The sequence below is a fragment of the Rhinoraja longicauda genome, chromosome 7, assembly GCF_053455715.1.
Source record: "Rhinoraja longicauda isolate Sanriku21f chromosome 7, sRhiLon1.1, whole genome shotgun sequence".
NCBI lineage: Eukaryota > Metazoa > Chordata > Chondrichthyes > Rajiformes > Arhynchobatidae > Rhinoraja > Rhinoraja longicauda.
This window is the reverse complement of record NC_135959.1, coordinates 73,509,395-73,527,849: the sequence shown is the minus strand read 5'-3', so window position 1 is coordinate 73,527,849 and position 18,455 is coordinate 73,509,395. Positions and strand designations below refer to the sequence as shown.

The window sequence follows — 18,455 nt, the reverse complement described above, 5'->3', positions numbered from 1 at the left end:
ATTAAACACCATCTGCCATTTCTGTAGCTGATCTACATTCCGCTATATATTTTGACAGCCTTCCTCACTGTCCTTGACCCCAGCAATCTTGGTGTCGTCTGCAAACTTACTAACCAGCCCATCTACATTTATATCCAAGTCATTTATATAGATCACAAGCAACAGAGTTTGCAGCACAGATCCTGACAGCGCTCCACTGCTCACAGACCTCCAGCCTGCTGCTATACTGTATCGGGTATACTCTGGTTATTCTACTTGCATCAAGGAAAGAGATGGGAAATTTAACTGAGGTGTGCAGTTATGACCGGGTGACAGACAAGTTAACAACCAGCAAACATAACGACTTGGATGACCTTTCACCCAAGAGTGGTGGGTGCCTGAAAATCACTGCCTGAATCAGTGGTGTAGTTTGCAAGCCTCACCACTTTACTAGAAATGAAAATTGACAAGGATTTGCAGATCAACCTCACAGTTGTGAAGGTGAAAATTATCACCAGAGGCTCCCTTTGATTTAGATAACCTCTTGGTTGGCGTGGATGAGTTAAGCCGAAGGGCCCATTTCCGAGTTTGCAAAAATTACTTTGTTATGGCCGGTATCAATGGAAGCCAATGATGGCACTCTGCTTTAAAATTATATTATAATTGTATAAAAATAATATAGCACAAAATAGAATCAGCAAATGTTGAGAACACAGAGTAGATGAGGCAGAGTTAATGTTGCAGGTTGACCACTGATCTGTATATGAATGAATGAATGAATGAATGAATGAATGAATGAATGAATGAATGAATGAATAAGTTTATTGGCCAAGTATGCACATATACAAGGAATGTGTCTTGGTGCTCCGCTCACAAATGACAACACAAACATACAGTAAACAATTACGAATAAAGCATAAAACATTAAGAATACAACATTACAGTTTAAGCATGTGAGCGAAATAAACCAGAGCAAAAAGAGACTACAGACTTTTGGTTATTGAGTAGAGCTACTACTTGTGGAAATTTACTCTGCTTTTCTTTCCAATTCGCTGCTGATCCTGACCATTTCCACCTGTTCCTAGTTGTATTTCAGGTTTGTGTCATAGTCATACAGTGCGGCAACAGGCTCTTCAGACCAACTTGTTCATACCTACCAAAATGCCCCTTCTAAGCTAGTTCCACCTGCCCGCGTTTGGCCCGCGTTTGGCCCGTGTCCCTCTAAACCTTTCCGATCCATGTACCTGTCCGAGTGCCTTTTAAATGGTTATTGTACCTGCCTCAATTACCTCCTCTGACAGCTTATTCCATAAAGACACCAACATCAGTGTTAAAAACCTGCCCCCTAAATCTCCTCTCTCACCTTAAATCCTTGTCGTTGATCCTATGTTCTCGATTCCCCTATCCAGGCCCACACCCCTCTAAATATTTCCTAACAGTGACTGTGGTATTTTACTTTTATATTTTAATTACAGAGTTTTGCTCCACGTGAATAGGCCTGTCCGTGTGCTGTACTGTTCTGTGTTCTACGTTAATGGCTTTCCAATTCCCTTTGTTGATGAATGCAGAAATACAACTGGACATTAATTGGATAACGCAGCGGTGGCAAATTTACCTTTGATGTCTGTGCTTCTTCTACTAGTTTGACAATCTGTGACAATGTTGTGTCTGAACCAACATGGGTTGCTCGAATCAACAGAGTTCCTTGTGCATTAATAGAACCAGCAATCACTATACTTCCTGGTCTTTTCACAACTGGCATGGGCTCTCCTGAAACAGACAGCAAATTAATTGTGCACAGGTAGTTCAACACGCTCACATTTTAGCTTTAGAGTTAAACAACCAGTGAAAACAGTAACACAAACTGGGCTGGACAAACGTCAGTTTTACATTGATCTGCTTGTCAAGAAACAACAAGAACATCCAAAAGTTGGAGCAAATCCATGAGCACAAGGTATCAAGAGTCAAGAATGTTTAACTGTCACATTCATTGCAAATTCTGACTCAGAGAGCACAGGTTATCCAGAGCAACAGATAATTAATTGTAAATGTATTGTGTTGTGTTAATGATCCCGTCAAGCTGCAGCAAGTAAGAATTTCATTGTTCGAATTCTGCAGCTTTACAGGTCCATTAGTGCAAAACAATGTACAATAAATTATCAGTTGCTCTAAACTAGGGCCACAAAAGTGCAAGCCACAGTACGTAGTTCTGAATAAAGATCGTAGACACGAGGGACCTGGCTGCAGAACAGAGAGACTGAAGGGTACAGGTATACAGCTCCCTGAGATTTATGACCAAAGGCAGAGGAGCAGAATTAGGCCATTCGGCCCAATGAGTCTACTCAGCTGTGCAACATGGCCGCTATATTTTTCCCTCTCAACTCAAATTTCCTGCCTTCTCCCTGTAACCTTTGACACCCTTACTAATCAAGAACCTGTCAATCTCCACTTTAAAAAATACCCAGTGATGGCCTCCACAGTCAGCTGTGGCAATGAATTCCAGATTCACAACCCTCTGCCTAAAGAAATTCCTCCTTATCTCCATTACAAAAGTACGTCCTTTTATTCTGAGGCTGCATTCTCTGGTTCTAGTCTCTCCCATTACTGGAAACATCTTTTCTGCATCCACTCTATCCAAGCCTTTCATTATCCAGTAAGTTTCAATGAGGTCCCCCCTCATCCTTCTAAACTCCAGCTAGTACTGGCCCAGAGTTGTCAAATGGTCCTCATACGTTAACCCAATCATCCCCGGATCATTCTCATAAACCTCCTCTGGACCCTCTCCTATGCCAGCACATCCTTCCTCAGCTGAGGCCCAAAACTGCTCACAATATTCCAAATGTGGCCTCACCAGCACCTCAGCACTACGTCCTTGCTTTTTTATTCTAGTACCAACAAAATGAATGCTAGCATTGCATTTGTCTTCCTTACCACCAGTTCAACATGCAAATAAACCTTTTGGGAATCCTGCACCAGCACTCCCAAGTCCCTTTGCACCACCGATTTCTGAATCCTCTCCCCATTTAGAAAATAGTGTACGCCTTTATCCCTTCTACCAAAATGCATGGCCGCTCACTTTGCTACACTACTACATCTGCCACTTTTTGCCCACTCTCCTAACCTTCTGCAGAGTCCCTGCTTCCTCAACACTACCTGCCTTTACCAGCTATTGACACGGGTAAACAAGGTGGTGATGTAGACATGGGTCATACTTGCCTTCATCAGACAGGGCACTGAGAAGCAGAATTGCGGCAACTGTACATGATGTTGGTGAGATCACACCCAGAACATCACACCACACTGAAGGAGACAGGATAGGGCCTTGAACTTGTTCTGAGAATCAAAATCCTGCTGCATCGCCAAAGCTGGTGGCGTACCTTTGATGTTGATGCATCGTTAGGACACGCTTCCTTCCAGGGGGAGGGACTGAGTTGTGCAACTAATTGAGGTGAGAGTCTGCTTTGGGCTGCCACAGCGCACACTAGTCAAAATTGAACCAACAATCTTGGATTTATTTTAGCAAAGAGCATCACAGATAACGAGCTGGCAACACACGGGACAATGCACCAAACATACCTGTAATCAGAGACTCATCTGCCATAGAGGTACCTTCCACGACTTTCCCATCAACAGGAAACTTGCCTCCTGGAACGATCTTTATAATATCACCTCTCTGAACTAGATCCACACCTACCTGCTCCTCACTGAGAAAAGGCAAAGTCAAAGAGGATAGGTTCATGTAAACAGAGGTTGTGATATAAATATTGTAATTGTAGGAAAATAACTGCAGATGGTACAAATCGATGGTGCTGGTACAAATCGAAGGTATTTATTCACAAAATGCTGGAGTAACTCAGCAGGTCAGGCCGCATCTCAGGAGAGAAGGAATGGGTGACGTTTCGGGTCGAGGCCCTTCTTCAGACTGATCAAGAGTCTGAAGAAGGGTCTTGACCCGAAACGTCACCCATTCCTTCTCTCCTGAGATGCTGCCTGACCTGCTGTGTTACTCTAGCATCTTGTGAATAAATATTGTCATTCCTCATCTCCGACACTAAATGCAAAGGTTTTGTAGATGAGAACCAATGGCTATTATAACCTATTGTACAGATTTAATCAGACACACAAGAAACTGCAGATCCTGGAACATTGAGCAAAACACAAAGTGCTGGAGGAACTCAACGGACCAGGCAGCATCTGTGGTGAGAATGGACAGATGACATTTCGGGCTGATGGAGTCCCCCCTACTCCAGCAGTTGGAAGAAGGGTCCCGTCCCAATAACATAGTCTGTCCATAATGACGTTATCCATTAACTAAGCACAATTAATGAACACATGTTAGATGTGCCGGTACATAGTACTGGGACGTACCATCATAAAAACCACTGCTCTCAACCAAGCAGCAAAACAAAACAGTAGAACTAGAAGATGTCATCATTCACGGAGGGCCCAGACTTGTCTGACGTACAGAAAAAAAAAGTCTGCCTCTAAATCTCCAGAGATTTCCAGCATTCCTAAAGTCTATTAATGTGAAACTTGTGCATTTACATTCCTGCCCCACTTTCAATTTCTGGATGAAAGTTAAAATACAAAAAACACCACAAATGTCACGGGAACAAGCACCTGCAGCAACTTGTCGATAATATCAGCTGATAATTGATACAACAGTCATTTTCATTTACTAACTCGACTAGTGTGCCTGTAAAGTTATTATTAGTCTTCCATCAAAGAGAATTAGTTTCCACTGAAGTACTCTAATCAAGTAACTTTCAAAGTAATGGATAAATCATTATTGTCAATGTCCCTCCGCAGATGCTGCCTGACCCACTGAGTATTTTGCATGAAACATCTTGTTGATTGGATTTCGAATGAGAGAATGACAAGGCTCTTAATCAGGCCTAGAGATGCGACGGTAATTCCACATTATAGTGGAAGATATTGAGTCTGGAGTTTTGCAAGCCCTGTGGTCATTAGGTGTGAGGAAACCTGTACAACTGGTCAACATCTCCCATCGCACGTCAGCCACTCAGTCAGGCCAACAGAGCTCAGGAGCAGCTGGAAAGAGTGCAGAGAGGATTTACGTGACTAGGACTAGATGCTCTGAGGTATAGGGAGAGGTTGGGTAGGCTAGGACTTTATTTCTTGGAGCACAGGAGGCGATCTTATAGAACTGTATAACATCATGAGGAGAATAGATAGGGTGAATGTACAATTTTTTTCCCCAGAGTAGAGAAATCAAGAACCAGAGGGAGTAGACTTAAAGTGAAGGGGAATCAGAGGGGCACGTTTTCTACAGAGAGGGAGTGGGTATATGGAGTGGGCAGCCAGAGGAGGTAGTTGAACTAGGTACAATAACAGCATTTAAATGACATTGGATAGGAAAGCTTTAGAAGGATATGGGCCAAACGTAGGGGGGGGGGGGGGCGGTGGGGGTGAGTGGGGGGGGGGGGGGGGGTAGGACTAGTGTAGATGGGACATCTTGGTCATCATTGGCAAGTTGGGCCAAAGGGCCTGCTTCTATTCTGTATGACTCTATGACCAAGTTGACAATCCTCTGTATGTGGAGAGAGGAGTAAAAAATGAAAAAAAGATTTTAAAAGTCTCTAGCATAATGGACTGTAGTGTGGACCAGAGGCTGCAGCAATAGGTTGAATTGAATTGGCAATTTACCCCAGTATCAAGTTGTCTAGTCCCAGTGTTACCACCGTGGCCTCCGTAGCTTGAAGTGAGAGCAACTTTGCCAGTGCTTCTGAAGTCTTACTCTGCAACAAAAATAATCGGTTACAGATCGGAGAAGTCACTCCCATCCTGTTCTCTTCTCCCCCTTCCATTTCATCCTCGTCTCCGCTCCCAATTCCCTGCTGAGCTCTCTGAATTCCTCGTCCTTTAACACTTATTTGTCCAATGTCTCAGGGCAACCCAAGTTCGGCAGTGAATAGACAATAGGTGCAGGAGGAGGCCATTCGGCCCTTCGAGCCAGCACTGCCATTCAATGTGATCATGGCTGATCATTCTCAATCAGTACCCCGTTCCTGCCTTCTCCCCATACCCCCTGACTCCGCTATCCTTAAGAGCTCTATCTAGCTCTCTCTTGAATACTCTGACTGATCCCCATTTCATTTTGTCCCATTGCTATCACTCTATACTCCTGTCTCAAGTAAGTTCCCAACTCTAGGCAGCAAAGGTTTATATTTGTAATACATAAAATAGTACACTCATACAGCATGGAAACAGGCCCTTCAGTCCAACTCATCCATGTCGACCAAGATGACCCATCTACACTAGTCCCATTCGCCTGCATTTGTCCCATATTCCTTTAAATCATTCCTCTCCATGTACTAAACCTTTTGTCTCCATGTAAGATCTCCAGTGCATTATATAGGTTGGACATGCTGCTGCACCAATATGTCCAATCAAACAGTAATAGTGATTACTTTCCAAAAGTGTGAACAAATGTTTGTGCATCACTCTGTTGGTGTGCTCATATGGCCAGGAAATAAGAACAGTCTGAAGTCCATAGAATGTGTGGATTCAGAAAAAAAGGAAAGAAGCAGGAATTTAAAAGAATCAGTTAGAAACGAGGAGTGAAAATTAAGCCTTTTATATTACCCTAGACAAAGTGGACCCCTCCTGCATTAGTGACCTCTCCTGCATTAGTGCAGCACCCTGTCCTCCCCCCCTCCCCTCTCTCCTCAACCTCCCCCTCCCCTCTCCCTTATCCCCACTCCCCCCTCCCTCCTCCCCTCCCCCTCCCCTCCTTTTAAACTTTAAAATGTGAATAACTTTTAAAATATAACACCAATTTCAATGAAACTACTTGCATTATCACTAAAGTGACAATGGTGAGTAAGGCGGGCCTAAAATTGCCGTGCTATCGTGTACCGTTTTGGCTGAAGTTCAGTCACAAACAAGATAACAAACGAGAGTTTTAGTATATAGATATTAACGAACAATTAAGTATTAAAAATAATGTCACCATAAAGCATCCAAGTGAATAATCACCTTTGCAATATGCTCTAGCCATCTCCCCAAGGCAATGAAGACAAACAGCATTGGTGGAGTATCGAAGAAAGTCACTGGGCTTTGCTCTGCCTTTTCTGCCATGGCCACAATCAGTATTATACAGGAGTACAGATATGCCACTGTAGTGGCCAGAACGATCAGCACATCCATACTGGCAGCTTTGTGCTTCAGAGACTTGTAGGCTTGAACGTAGAAGTACCGTCCTCCAATAAACTTTAAAAATATATATTAATTAGCCCAATTAAATGTATGGAATATAAGACCCAAAATTACTCAAAGAATAATCATCTCTCGGCAACATGTTATTCTAAGAGTTTCAATTAGTGCTGAGATATTCCTGGGTAATTTATGACTTGATACACAAACGTCTTCTCACAGGGTAAATGAGATTTTTTACATCAAGCAGCTCCAATTGTTGGCAAGATATTGGTTATTGAAGGCTCTGAGGAATCCTAGAATAGCCCAACATTAGTTTAAATAGTTCAACAGAAATCCCCAACCAACACAAATCAAGATTATTGACATCACTGCCTCTAACATACTAACAATCTGGCATGACCCAGACTCTTGAGTAAAGTTTAGTAAATAAATTAAATATAATGAAATAACTTTACACTTTATGATGAAAATGTCATCAGTGAATTACATCTTATATTTGATATATTTTTGATTGAGAAATTATGATGAAGATATTGGCCCCTTAAATTATAATGAAGCCTCATTAAAACATAGTCCCACAGTCAGGGAGAAAGATTTTCATTTACTGCACAGATTATTGTGATCATCAACTAAATTAAAACATTTCAAGGCATGATGATTTGCAAACTTCATCTGAATATCTCTCTGCTTGTGCATATCCTAATAGTCCTAGTGTTAAATGAGGGTCAAAAATAAAACAGGATATGAGAAAAATTAGACCCTCTCTTATTTCGCTAGTTCCAGGAACGATTAGAGATAAAACATTGTCAGGTAGAAACATTATGAGAACTGAAGAGGTATTTTGATTTCTCCTTTACGTTTTGGAATATGGAGGAATATGGATCATGTACAGGCAGAGGACTTTAGTTTAACTTGGTATCATGTGTGGCACATACATTGTGAGCTGAAGGGCCTGTTCCTGTACTGTACTGTTCTATGTTCTACTGCATCCAAGACCAATATCTCCATTTTAATCCAATATCTTCAGTACAATTCCTTGTTTGGTGGTTTATCAGATACTGAAGCACTGTGCCACTCAGTCTCAGCCGAACATAACAGAATAGAATGTCCCACCACAAAACCAGAGGTCAGGTCAAGCAGATCAATATCAACATTTCCTTCATTTACTTTGGAGAAATCATAGAGTTAGACAGCAGGCCCTTCAACCCAACATCCAAACTGACCAAGGTGCCCCATCTAAGCGAGTCCCATTTGCCCATGTTTAGCCTCTATCCCACTAAACCTTTCCTGTCCCTGTACCTGTCCCAGTGTCCTTTAATTGTTGTTATAGTACCTGCCTCTCTGGCACCTTGTGCCATATACCCATCACCCTCTGTGTGAAAAAGTTGCCCCTCAGGTTCCTGTTAAATCTTTCCCCCTCTCAAACCTATGTCCTCTGATACTCGATTCCCCTAGCCATGGAAAAAGACTGTGTTCATTCACTCTATCTAGTCCCATCATGGTTTTATACACCTCTATATATCACACCTAGGCTTCCTGCACTCCAGCAAATAATGTCCTGGCCTGCACAACCACTCCTTACATCTTAATCTCAGAGTAATGCAGCTGCCATTTGAAACATTTCACAAAAGTGGAGATAGGGGTGCTGAATGAAGACCTTTTGTGATTGAACTGGGCAGAAAGTTTATTTTGAACAACTGAATTCCTGTCCTACACTAATATGTTATTCACCTTCAACATGATTGGCCATGAGAGGGAAAAATAGATCAGCCATGATAGAATGGCAGACCAGACATGGTGGGCTGAATGGCCTAATTCTGCTCCCATGTCTTATGACTTTACTACATCTGGATGTTGTGTCAAATTTTAAATTCCCACACACCTGAACTGGAGTACAGAGAATAAAGAAAGCCAGGTTCAGGATGGATAAACCGGGGAGGACGTTCTGTTCCGGTGGCATGGAGCCGCTGCGTTTGTCCATCACTATCATGTACATCATGAGTCCAAAGACCGGGATGCCAAAGACAAGACTGAATAAGAAAGACTTCCTCCACCTGAAACGGCCACAGGAACAAAAATAGAATCATTCACACCAAACCAAAATGTCCTATGTCTATTAAATATATTATTAACAGGCTTACTGCTTAATTTCCTCTTTATGTTCCAGATTGTGCACGGCTGTATCTCTTTTGACTAACGATGCTCCAAATCCGAGTCCCTGTAATGGAAAAGTTTCAGTGTAGCCATAGAGTCACACAACATGGAAACAGGCCTTTCAGCCCAACTCATCCATGCCAACCAAGGTGCCCCATCTAAGCTAATCCTACCTGTCCACACCTGGCCCATATCCCTCTAATCTTTTCCTATCCATGTACCCGACAAATACCTTATAAATGTTATTATAGCTGCTTCAAATACCTCCTCTGGCAGCTCGTCCCATATACCAACCACCCTCTGTGTGAAAAAGTTTCCCCTCAGGTTCTTATTAAATCTTTCCCCTGTGCATTCCACCTATCTATTCCCCTCGTGATTTTATACACCTCAGCCTATTGCGCTCCAAGGAATAAGTGCTAGCCTGCCCAACCTCTTTCTATAACTCAAGCCCTCAAGTCCTGGCAACATGCTCATAAATCTCTGCACTCTTTGCAGCTTAATGACATCCTTCCGAAAGCAGTGACCAAAACTGAACATAGTACTGCAATCCTCCAGTAGATGGGGTCCCTTAAAGGGCAGCTAGGGGCACAGATCTAAGGAAGTCTGCTTCTCCTTGTACACCATCCTGAGAGTCAGATGGCAAAGATAATGTACATGGCTGACTGCCTCCATCGTTGGACCATGTCTAGATGAAGCAGGATGTTAGCTTGCCCTTCCAATTTCTCAGGCAGAGAGAATATGCCACCATAAACCATCATTTTGCAAAGGCCCTGGATCGACAAGGTATTCAGAAACCAAATAAAGCTGATGAGGAATGTACTAATCATAATAATATGTTACCATAATGAAACAATTAAACATGAATGAGACAAAACCAGAGATTGAATAGATCACAGAAGCCAAGCGAACTCTGCAGGAAAATGTAAAAGGTACAATTGAGTATTGTGAGCAAAATAAAGTGAAGTTGAAACCACAAATCTTTGGTAACTATTTTCTGAATGATGAAATATTCTAGAAGAACCTCATTCCTTGTCCTTGCTCTTTAAGATCTTAAATATGGCAGAGGCAACTATAGTGAGACAAAAATTATGTCTTCCTTCAAAACTAAATGTTGGAGGAACTCAGCGGGTCAGGCAGCATGTGGAGCGAATGGACAGGCAACATTTCATGTTGAGATCCTTCTGCAGACCGAAGAAACCTCATCTGTCCATTCTCTCCACAGACACTGCCTGACCAGCTGAATTCCACCAGCACTTTGTGTTCTGCTCATGATTCCAGCACCTGCAGTTTCTGGTGTCTCCTAATATGTCTTCCCTACTGAGAAAGTTAGTGGAAAGGAAATGGCTCCCTCAGTGGCTGAGGCTAAAGTTGGCATCATTGTGAGGAAGGAAAGAAACATTGGGAAAAGAAGGGAGGACAGTGAAGTGATGGCTGGTGTACGGGGAGTGAAGGACAAATGAATGAGAGAAAGATATGAAGAGGGTTGAAAGCAGCAACGCACAGGCCTTGTTGACAGAGTAGATGGGTTGGAGTCACCAATCACCCACGATATCTTTGTGCTTCCCACACACAAACTATGCAATGTGTACAAGGTGAAAAAAGACACCAAATGCTGGAGTAACTAAGTGGGTCGAGCAGCATCTCTGGAGAACATGGAAAGGAGAACTTCCAGGCACCCACTGCCCTCAGGGTATAAACACTGCCCCATACATATCCTTCAGACCATGGTTTGAACAAGACAGTTCCAAAAGGCAGACAGCAGGAAGAGCAGAGTGAAGGGGAAGACCTAGAGAGGAGTGGGGGCATCAGTGAGAGACAGAGAAAGCAGCAGGATTCAAGGCAGTGAAGCGATGGAGGGAAAGGCAGTGAGGCATTGTCATTATTGTGCACAGATGGGGTTGGGAACAGAACTGAACTGCCATCAGTGTGGCTTCATAGCAGCTCCAGGCTTTCCCGCATTACGTAGGAGAGAAGTAAAGCTAAACTGCACCACAGGCAGGAGGCAATCAATGTCCAAGATCTTTGTCAACATGTTGGACCGACCTGGATCATCCTGATAACGTCCCGTGGACCCAGCAGTTCCAGGTCCAGCGTGACGTGGGCTCTGCTGGTGGCCAGGGCCACTGACACGTACAAAACACCCTCCACTCTCGTCAACTTGGACTCAATGTTGTGGGCACAAGAAGCACTAGTCATTCCTGTAATCTAAAGGTAGAGATTAATGGCGTCAATATTATTGTTGTATGTCCTGAAACAGAGCAATGAAATTCTTGCTTCTAGCAGCACAGCAGGTTTGTTAACATAGTACTCAGTAGATGCGACGAGAAGTTTAATATATGTATATATATATTAAAAAAACATAGTGTAAAGACAAAAACAAAGCCCCAAGGCCCTAGTGCAATCAAGGCAATTCGTAGTTCAGAGTTTAGTTGGAATTCGGGGTTTAGTTGGATCCAATCTTCCCCCATGTCCCAGAGATGTGCTGGGTTGATTGGCCACTGCACTTTACTCTTTGTGCATGGGTGTTGGGATGCTCTCAGGACAATGAGATGGGTGGTGGTGTGCTCTCAGGACAATGAGATGGGTGGTGGGATGCTCAGGACAATGAGATGGGTGTTGGGATGCTCTCAGGACAATGAGATGGGTGGTGGGATGCTCAGGACAATGAGATGGGTGGTGGGATGCTCAGGACAATGAGATGGGTGGTGGAATGCTCAAGACAAAATGGGTGGTGGGATGCTCAGGACAAGATGGGTGGTGGGATGCTCAGGACAATGAGATGGGTGGTGGACTGCTCAGGACAATGAGGTGGTGGTGGTGTGCTCAGGACAATGAGATGGGTGGTGGAATGGTCAAGGCAATGAGATAGGTGGTGGGATGCTCAGGACAATGAGATGGGTGGTGGAATGGTCAAGGCAATGAGATAGGTGGTGGGATGCTCAGGACAATGAGATGGGTGATGGTGTGCTCAGGGCAATGAGATGGGTGGTGGGATGCTCAGGGCAATGAGATGGGTGGTGGGATGGTCAAGGCAATGAGATGGGTGGTGGTGTGCTCAGGGCAATGAGATGGGTGGTGGGATGCTCAGGGCAATGAGATGGGTGGTGGTGTGCTCAGGGCAATGAGATGGGTGGTGGTGTGCTCAGGGCAATGAGATGGGTGGTGGGATGCTCAGGACAATGAGATGGGTGGTGGGATGCTCAGGGCAATGAGATGGGTGGTGGGATGCTCAGGGCAATGAGATGGGTGGTGGGATGCTCAGGGCAATGAGATGGGTGGTGGAATGGTCAAGGCAATGAGATAGGTGGTGGGATGCTCAGGGCAATGAGATGGGTGGTGGTGTGCTCAGGGCAATGAGATGGGTGGTGGGATGGTCAAGGCAATGAGATGGGTGGTGGTGTGCTCAGGGCAATGAGATGGGTGGTGGGATGCTCAGGGCAATGAGATGGGTGGTGGTGTGCTCAGGACAATGAGATGGGTGGTGGGATGCTCAGGGCAATGAGATGGGTGGTGGGATGCTCAGGGCAATGAGATGGGTGGTGGAATGGTCAAGGCAATGAGATAGGTGGTGGGATGCTCAGGGCAATGAGATGGGTGGTGGTGTGCTCAGGGCAATGAGATGGGTGGTGGGATGGTCAAGGCAATGAGATAGGTGGTGGGATGCTCAAGACAAGATGGGTGGTGGAATGCTCGGGGCAAGAAGATGGGTGGTGGGATGGTCAGGACAAGATGGGTGGTGGAATTGTCAGGACAAGGAGATGGTGAGGAGATGCTCTCAGGGAAAGGAGATGGGTGGTGGGTTGCTCGGAGCAAGGAGTCAGGGAAATATGCGAGGGAGCTTAGAGAGACCGATTGTGCACATACAACACGGAAACAGTCCTTGCGGCCCACCGAGTCCATCGATCACCAGTTCACACTAGTTCTATGTTATTCCATCTGTACTGTCTCCTTCCCCTACATATCTGTTAAACATCATAACATTTCACCAATAAAAATGAGAGTGATTTCGATCAGACAGTTAAACCTTGGGCCTATTCACCAACAGTGTCACTGCTGATACACCTACAAGCAAATCAAAAGTCTATCTCAGAATGTTGTTACAAAATATCTATTTGTGTGTGGGTTCTGCCTGTATCCATTATTCATTGTTCAATGTTGCTCATGCAGGCTCGACCATGAGGCTCAGTGCTTTATTGTGAGCGGGTACACTGGTACAACATACCGACACCTCGAAAAGATCTCTAAAGTCCAATTGTTATGCTCTTCAATTTTAAATTCAGTTTTGTTACAAAAAGATTGCTAAAGTTTAAAAATTAAATAAAATAAATTAGGCAGTCAGGCCTTTAAACAGTAGAAACAAAGAACTACACATGCTGGTTTATACCCAAGATAGACAAAATGTGCTGGAGTAACTCAGCGGGACAGGCAGCATCTGTGGAGGAAAAAGATAAGTGACGTTTCGGGTCATGATCATTCTTAAACAGCTTCTATCTGATCCATTTATTCACAAAATGCTGGAGTAACTCAGCAGGTCAGGCAGCATCTCGGGAGAGAAGGAATGGGTGACGTTTCGGGTCGAGACCCTTCTTCAGACTGATGTCAGGGGGGCGGGACAAAGGAAGGATATAGGTGGAGACAGGAAGATAGAGGGAGATCTGGGAAGGAGGAGGGGAAGAGAGGGACAGAGGAACTATCTAAAGTTGGAGAAGTCGATGTTCATACCACTGGGCTGCAAACTGCCCAGGCGAAATATGAGGTGCTGTTCCTCCAATTTCCGGTGGGCTTCACTATGGCACTGGAGGAGGCCCGTGACAGAAAGGTCAGGCTGGGAATGGGAGGGGGAGTTGAAGTGCTCGGCCACCAGGAGATGTTTAACATCAGTCTGAAGAAGGGTCTCGACCCGAAACGTCACCCATTCCTTCTCTCCCGAGATGCTGCCTGACCTGCTGAGTTACTCCAGCACTTTGGGAATAAATCGATTTGTACCAGCATCTGCAGTTATTTTCTTATTCTATCTGATCCAACCAGCAGCTGGGAAGTATTTATTGATGTACATGAGCCAATCCTGTTGCATGAACTGGTGTGTCTAAAGGCTGGGAGAATCAATACTGTCCGGCCTTGTGGCACGTTCCTTTGGTTAATGGTCTCGTATATATTTTCATAATATGTTTGATTTTTAACACGAGTTGATTCTATACTTTTAAATTTATTAAATTAGAAGTTGATTGGATCCCAAAACCAAAACAGTGGCACCTGTGTACTGGCACCTTTTTTGTCCCAGCCATGGTGACCACGGCCATTCAGAGAACAGTTAAGAGAGGAAATTGGGGTTAGATTCCCTGAGAACACCAAAGACCTGATGGGTTTTTAGTGTAGCTGGATAGTTTCAAGGGCACTCCGTCATCCTACTTTGTTTTTCAGCCCTGGATTTATTCTGTGATTTATCTCATCTGCAGTGGCAGATTAGAACCCGCGTAGATCAATCACTGTGCTGCCAAACTGGAAACTCACTCCACAGGAAGTTTCAATAAGTCTCTGGACAGGCACATGGATAGGAGAGATTTAGGAGGATATGGGCCAAAACATAGGTGGGTGGGACTCGTGTGGATGGGGCATCTTGGTTGGCATGGGCAAGTTGGGCTGAGGGTCTGTTTCTGTGCTGTATGACTCTAAGAGTTGTTCAAATAGTTATGATCCCTGCATCTTTAGTCATGAAACATACTTACATTAAGTACCAGTTTCCCAGCTGGAGGCTCGTCTTGTATCACAGTGGCACCAAAACCAAAATCTGTGATTATTTCAGCAATGGCAGCAGGTTGGATGATATCCGGATAATATTTCACCTCTGCTTTTCCCGCCATCAGTGCCACCAGAACAGAATGGATTCCTAAAAGACACCCATTACATGTACAATTGAACTTTACATTCAGTAGAATGCAGGGAGCCGTTTATAAATAAATGCATGTGGTCTGAAGTAACCCATAAAATGGGCAAAGTAAGCTAAACAGGCCATCCCCACACCTGTCCTCAGGGAAGAAGTGCAGGTGTTTGGACCAGAGCACCATCCCGAGGATTGCTGCAGGAGTGTCCAGGGGCTGGAGTGACTGCAAACAACAAGCACACATCCCTCGGTGCTAGGCATGGGTCCCGGCAGTGGACAGGTATCCTTGATTTCCCATGGCATCATTGTAGCAGGGCTCAGTAATATCGTTCCCCCATACTCGCTCATTCTCTCCTTTGCAATTCACCTCTTTTGTCCATGTTCAGACCAAGACCGTACCACAGCTGCAGATTCACAGAATCATAGAGCTATAAGCCACAGAAACAGGCCAATATGTTCACGATGAATGTGTTACCATCCACACTAGTCCCACCTGCTCGCGTTTGGCCCATATCCCTCTAAACCTTTCCTTGTACCTGTCCTGGTGTCTTTTATATGCTGTAATCGTACCACCTCAACTACCTCCTCTGGCAGCTTGTTCCATGTAAAAAGGTGTCCCTCAGGGCTCTTTATAAATCTTTCTCCTCTTCCCTTGAACTAACACCCTCTATGTTTAGATGCCCCTACCCTGGGGAAACGATCTGATCTTGGAGCCAGGGTCATAATTTAGTATTCAATTCAAAAGTTGAAGTGTTCATTCGAGGCCGTGGACAATGTGGCATTGTCATGGGGCTGCACTAAATATCACCCAAGGTTCTGCCTACATTTAGACACAAGGTACTGCAAACGCTAGAATCATGAGCAAAACACAAAGTGCCAAATTAACTCAGCACATCAGGCAGCATCTGTGGAGGGAATGAACCCGAAACGTCAGCCCAAAACATCACCCGTTCATTCTCTCCACAGATGCTGCCTGACCCGCTAAGTTCCTCCAGCATTGTGTGTTTTACATACATGTGTTGATCTCTGACCCTCTGATTCAGGACTGAGTGCCAACTAGAGCCCTCAACATGCAGTACACAGAATGCAAAGCACGCTCCCAACGGCATAACAGAAACATCCAGCTCATTCAACTTCTTTCAGTGCTGGAAAAAAAAGTACTTAATTAGACTGTCCAACATGCTTCATCGAACCTATGGGCAGCATAAAATCACTGCTTACCTTCTTCTTTTTGAAGATTTCTTTCAATATTGGCCACACAGGAAGCACAAGTCATCCCAGTGATCTGCATGAAACATTTTTCCACCTTCTCAAAGCAGTGGTTACTGGGTTTGTCCCTGAATGGTAGAAACTCAAGGTCATGGTCATCAGTTGGCAATGTGCCCTTCAACCTCTCAACAGAGGGATCTTTTCGCTTTGCAGTGGAATATCTTGAAGACTCTGCTAAATTGATCAAAATTAGTTATTCATGCCAGCAGTATCTATGGTCTGTGAGGAATAAATCAGAGCGATGTAGCTTTTTACCAATGCCTTTCATGGAAAGAAACAAGTTATAGAGTCATAGACCTGCACAGCACAGAAATAAGCCCTTCGGCCCACCATGTCCATGCCGACCAAGTTGGCGTGCTGGGCTAGTCCCATTTGCCTGCATTTGGCCCATACCCCTCTAAACCCTTCCTATCCATATATCTGTCTAAATCAAAGATACTAGAGGAGCAAGATAGGCCACTCGACCCTAAAAGCCGTAGTATGTCACGGTGCCATTTTAGTAGGCAGAAACTTGCAGAAACATTTAAAAAGAAAACTAACAAAAATTTGTGAACTGATAGACGAGATATATTCTGCATTTTAATGGTATCATCACACATACTGTTCACCCAAAACACTGATTACACTGCAAGAGGCGGGTTTTGCCTACTAAAATGGCGGACGTTACGCTCCTTTGCGTACTATACTTCAGTATAGGCGATTTCAACAGAGTGCTCCATCTTGTTCCTCTAGTATCTTTGGTCTAAATGGCTTTTGAGAGTTATAATCGTAGCCTCTTGTATAACTTCCCCTGGCGGCTCATTTCAAATACGGACTACCCTCTGAGTGAAAAGGTTGCCCCTGTATTCCCTCTTACATCTCTCCTCTCCCCTCTCCCCTCTAGTTTTAGAATCCTCCACCCGAGGGAAAAAGACTGTGAGCATTCACTTTATCCGTGCCCCTCATGATCTTGTGCACCTCAATAAGGTCACCCCTCAGCCTCCCACACTCTAAAGAAAAATGTCCCAGCCTATCCAACCTCTCCCTGTAACTCAAGCCCGCAAGCCCAGGTAACATCCTGGTGAATCTCTTCTCCACTCTCTCCAGCATCATGGCATGCTTCCTGTAGCTGGGCGACCAGAACTGCACACAGTACTTCTAGTGTGGTCTCACCAACAACAGAACTGACCAGAACCACACTGTTATGGGGAATGCAGGAACAAGAGACAAACTCAGCAATGTGGAATTTCTTTCCTGTTTCTTGGCAGGAGTAGGGTAGTTGACTTAATAGAACATACACCACAGAACAGTACAGCACAAGAACAGGCCCTTCAGCCCATGTTTGTGCCAAATACGATGCCAAGACCAATTCTTACCTGCTTGCACTTAATCCATATCCCTCCATTCCCTGCAAATGCTTATCCAAACGTCCTTTAATTGCCACTATTGTATGTGCCTCCACCACCACCCCAGGCAGCACATTCCAGGCACCCACCACCCTCTGTGTTAAACACTTGCCCTGCATATCTTTAAACTTTGCCCCTTTTACCTTAAGGCTATGACCTGTAGTATTTAATCTTTTTCCATCCTGGATAAAAGGTTCTGACTGTCTACCCTATCTATGCCTATCATAATTTTATATACCCATCAGGTCTCCCCGCAACCTCCGACGTTCCAGAGAAAGCAATCCATCTGTTCAACCTCTCCCCGTAGCTAATGCTCCCTAATCCAGGCATCATTTTAGTAAACCTCCTCTGCACCCTCTCCAAAGCCTTCACATCCTTCCTGTAATGGGGTGGTCAGAACTGCACACAATGATGTAAATGCTGCCTAACCAAAGTCCTGTAGAGCTGTAACATGACATCCTGACTCTTAAACTCAAAGGTCTGACCGACGAAGGCAAGCATACTGTATGCTTTCTTTACCACTATCTAACTGTGTTGCCACTTGCAGGGAGCTGTGGACTTGGACCCCAAGATCCCTCTGTACATCAATGCTGTAAAGGGTCTTAACT

At 44.5% G+C, this 18,455-nt stretch overlaps 2 protein-coding genes across 5 annotated transcripts in view; one reads left to right on the top strand and one right to left on the bottom strand.

Moving 5' to 3' along the window:
* The window catches only part of alg11 (ALG11 alpha-1,2-mannosyltransferase), a 54,706-nt gene that overhangs the window by 7,061 nt on the left and 29,190 nt on the right, over positions 1-18,455 (top strand). The window lies entirely within an intron of this gene.
* The window catches only part of LOC144595386 (copper-transporting ATPase 2-like), a 54,918-nt gene that overhangs the window by 25,523 nt on the left and 10,940 nt on the right, over positions 1-18,455 (bottom strand). For 2 of the 4 annotated variants that reach the window (XM_078402867.1, XM_078402870.1), the window contains exons 3-11: positions 16,415-16,636; positions 15,039-15,199; positions 11,356-11,517; positions 9,300-9,376; positions 9,041-9,212; positions 6,979-7,212; positions 5,647-5,738; positions 3,556-3,683; positions 1,595-1,749 (exon numbers count right to left, since the gene is read on the bottom strand). In XM_078402867.1, coding sequence (XP_078258993.1) covers positions 1,595-1,749; positions 3,556-3,683; positions 5,647-5,738; positions 6,979-7,212; positions 9,041-9,212; positions 9,300-9,376; positions 11,356-11,517; positions 15,039-15,199; positions 16,415-16,636 — 1,403 coding nt within the window. The remainder of the gene's footprint in view (positions 1-1,594; positions 1,750-3,555; positions 3,684-5,646; positions 5,739-6,978; positions 7,213-9,040; positions 9,213-9,299; positions 9,377-11,355; positions 11,518-15,038; positions 15,200-16,414; positions 16,637-18,455) is intronic. The other 2 variants (XM_078402868.1, XM_078402869.1) reach the window with 2 other exon arrangements.